Source organism: Rhincodon typus, chromosome 6 (genome assembly GCF_021869965.1).
Source record: "Rhincodon typus isolate 14 chromosome 6, sRhiTyp1.1, whole genome shotgun sequence".
Taxonomy (NCBI): Eukaryota; Metazoa; Chordata; class Chondrichthyes; order Orectolobiformes; family Rhincodontidae; genus Rhincodon; species Rhincodon typus.
In genome coordinates, this window is record NC_063337.1 from 66,034,482 (window position 1) to 66,038,466 (window position 3,985).

The window sequence follows — 3,985 nt, forward strand, 5'->3', positions numbered from 1 at the left end:
CAGATGCTGCCAGACCTGCTGAGCTTTTCCAGCAACTTTGTTTTTGTCCTGATTTACAGCATCTGCAGTTCTTTCGGTTTTTATTTAATAGCTAAAGTAAATGTTTGTCCCTTACACGTAGGTACAGGAGAAATTATCATGGAGAATGAGGAAGTAACAGACATTGAATGGATATTTTGCATCTGATTTTTAATAGGAGACACAAGTTGCAAGAGAGTCACCTAGGAGCTAGAAAGAGTGAGGAAATTAAGGTACTCAATATCAACAGTGAAAAAGTACTGAAGGAACTAAAATTCATCAAATGGTCTGCACCCTAGGTTTCTAAAAGAGATAGCTAAAGGGAAGGGAAGAGAAACAGAGAACTAAAGGTCATTTTACTGAACCTTAGCATTAGGAAAAATGCTGATATCTATTATTTAAAAAAGTCTTAGCAATGCACTAAGGCAAGAATAATATGAGTAAAACAAATCAATAAGGCTTTTCAAAAGTGAAATCCTGTTCAACAAATCTATTAATTTTTGAGAATGTAAGATAAAGGAAAATCAACATTGCAAATTCACCAAAGATCCTCAGACAGCACCTTCCAAACCCACGACCACTTCCATCTGGAAGGACAAGGGCATCAGATATATGGGAACACTATCACCTCCAAGTTACCCTCCAAGTCACTCACCACCTGACTTGATAATATATTGCCGTTCCTTTACTGTCGCTGGGTCGAAATCCTGGAATTCCCCCCCTAGTAGCATTGTGGGTCAACCCTCAGTAGCATGACTGCAGTGGCTCAAGAAGGCCGTTCACCACCACCTTCTCAAGGGCAACTAGGGATGGGCAAGAAATGCTGGCCAGCCAACAACGTTCACATCCCACAAATGAATAGAAAAAAAAAGATAAAGGTTAGTTAATAGACTGGAAGTGTGCAGTGAGCATAAATGGATCAGTTTCTAGTTGGCAGATGGGAAATTGCAGACATCACAAGGATCAATGCTGGAACCTCAACTATTTACAATCTATGTAAATCACTTAGGTGAAAGGACAGAGAATAATGTCTACATTTGCTGATGATACAAACTAGGTTATAAAAAGGTTGCAAGTTAAATGGGTGGGCAACAAAATATTAGATGGACTATAATGTGGGGAAATTTGAAGTTATTCACATTAGTCATAAAGATGGAAAAGAAAAACATTCTTTAAACGGAGTGAAATTTGTAAATATTGGTAATCGAAAGTTAGAAAACAGATACAGCAAGTGATTAGAAGGGCAAACAACATTTCTGTCTATGATTGAAAAGCAGTCAGGGTACACAGAAACACAGTGTCATACGGCATGGAAACAGACTCTTTGGTCCGACCAGTTCACACCGACCACATTCCCAGACTAAACTAGTCCCACTTGCCTGCATCTGGCCCGTATCCCTCAAAACCTTTCCCATTCATGTACTTATCCAAATGTCTTTAAAATGTTGTAACTGTATCTGTATCTGCCACTTCCTTTGGCAGGTCATTCCATACATGAACCACTCTCTGTGTAAAAAAGTGTCCCTCATATCCTTTTTAAAATTTTTCCTCTCACCTTAAAAATATTCCCCCAAGATTTGAACTCCCCTACCCTAGGGAAAAGACCCCTGATATTCACCTTATCTATCCCCACATGATTTTATAAACCTCTATAAGGTCACCCCTCAACCTCCTACCCTCCAGTGAAAAAGGCCTCCAGCCTATCGAGCCTATTTTTATAACTGAAACCCTCCATTCTCAGCAACATCCTGGTCAATCTTTTCTGAACCCTCTCCAATTTAAAAATTATTTATTTTAATTTAAAAATTTACTATGGCATGGCAATCAGAACTGCATACAGTACTCCAAAAGAGGTCTCATTGACATCCTGTACAAGTTCAACATGATGTCCCAATTCCTATACTCAAAGGTCTGATCAATGAAGGCGAGAATACTAAACACCTTTTTAACCAACCTGTCTACCTGTGTCACAAATTTCAAAGAATTGTGTACCTGAACCCCTCGGTCTGTCTGTTCTACAATACTTACCCAGGGGCCTTAATCTTTCTATCTTTGTATACGACTTTGAGTGAGACATCACCTGGAATATTGTGTGCAGTTTTGGGTTCCATTTTTAGGGATGAATATTAATCCAATGGGGGTTTTTCCGTGAAAGTTCATAAATTAATCCCTGGGATTGTCCTACGAAGCTGAGTAAATTGAATTTATATCTCTGGAGTTCAGAAAATGAGAGGTGTTCCCATTGAAATGTGCAAGATTCTGCAGGGGCTGACAGGGTAGACACTGAAATTATTTCTGCTCACTGGGGAATATAGAACAAGGAGCATAGTCTCAGAGTCCAGGGTGATTATTTATAACTGAGATGAAAAATTACACTGAGAGAAATATATATAATATAAATTAAAGAAATTGTCTAACCCAGTGAATTATGGATGCTCCATTATTAAAAACACTTAAAATTGGGATAGAGAGATTCTTGATCCCTCAGGGAATCCAAGGACATGGGGAGTGATTGGGAAAGTTGAGCTGAAATCCAAAATCAGCCATGATTATGTTAAATGGTTGAGTAAGCTCAATGGGTTGTATGGTCTACTGTACCTATTTCTCGTGTTGTATTTTAGTCAAGTTCTTTTTTTTTTGTTCCCTCTATAGATGATTTTATACTGAATTAAATATTCTAAATTATGCAACACTTTTAGACTTTATTCTGAAGGATCCTTCTTAGACTGAAGGATTCTTCAGTCCGAACATTTGAGACTCTGTACCATTCCTTGGCCTGTTTATAGGTTCACTTCAGAGAGTGCAGTGCTGTTTTGGCTTTGCAATTATTGGTAAGTGCAGCGCCAAAGTTTTCAGAAGGTCATTGAGCACATGTCAGTGTAACAGCAGTCACTCACTGCTGATTGCAATATTTGGGTCAATATTTCATGATTGTTAAATCTTCAATTCAGCTTCATTATTTTTTCAGTGGGTTACCAAATGACATGCATTTGACCTGGTATTTGACAGTTCTGTAATTAATTATTCTGCTTAGACTAATGTAAATCTATTCCCTACAGGATTGACATCTATAATTGCATTTTCTTGGTATGCAAATCGAATTACTGCAGAATTCTATGATCCCATGATTATAGAACAAAAGTAAGTTTGCATCACAGCCCAAGTTTTATTTCTATGGAACTGTTACACCTAATGACAGAAAAATGATACAAAGATATGATTATCACCTCCAAATTCTTTAAGTACAATATCAAATGAAACTATTAACCACGTGGTCTAGACTTTCTAAAGTTCTAAAGATTTATTAAGTTAAATTATTAGCTTTGAAATTACATATTTGTTTGCATTGTTAAATTGAATAATGGCTGAGACCAACTGTTTCCTTAATTTGATTGATCTAAATCTGCTTTCAATGTGATAAAATAAGATTTGTCGATTGCAATGGATATAGACATCGAATAGATATAAAATAATAGCAAACTTCATGATCTGTAAATATGATTTGTATTATTATTTATTATTTATTATTAAGAATGGCCAATTCATGTCCAGGAGTAATGCTGAATCCTACATTAATTTGCTGAAGGACTTTGAAGATATGCCACTCAATTTTTCAAATCTGGAAATTAAAATTAATTAGAAATGAAGAAAGAGAAATTTATTTTATTTTTCAGTAGGACAAACTGCACCAGAATCCAAACACATCCTTCAAACCAGATTTACATGGATGCTCCGTTGTCTTTCTGAATTTACATGTCAATAGAATGTTTAAGACTGAGCCAGTTACTTTCAGCTGTGCAGCATTCCAAATGGTGTCCACTTCTTGAGTGTACACTGCAGGTTTTGACAATGCAGGATGTCATTTTGGGTATGCTGTCTGTGTTGATGTTGGGAATGTGCACCAGGAGAATGTCAAGGAGGCCTCATGCTGCTTTTTAACTTTCATTTTCCAGCTTACCTGCTGTCC

General features: G+C 36.8%; 1 protein-coding gene across 1 annotated transcript in view; it reads left to right on the forward strand.

The window, feature by feature from the left end:
• cldn10a (claudin 10a) overlaps nt 1-3,163 on the forward strand; it is a 37,409-nt gene extending 34,246 nt beyond the window's left edge. Inside the window, exon 3 of the mRNA XM_020513484.2 lies at nt 3,078-3,163. Within this exon, the coding sequence (XP_020369073.2) occupies nt 3,078-3,163 (86 nt within the window). The remainder of the gene's footprint in view (nt 1-3,077) is intronic.
• The last annotated feature ends 822 nt before the right edge of the window (nt 3,164-3,985 follow it).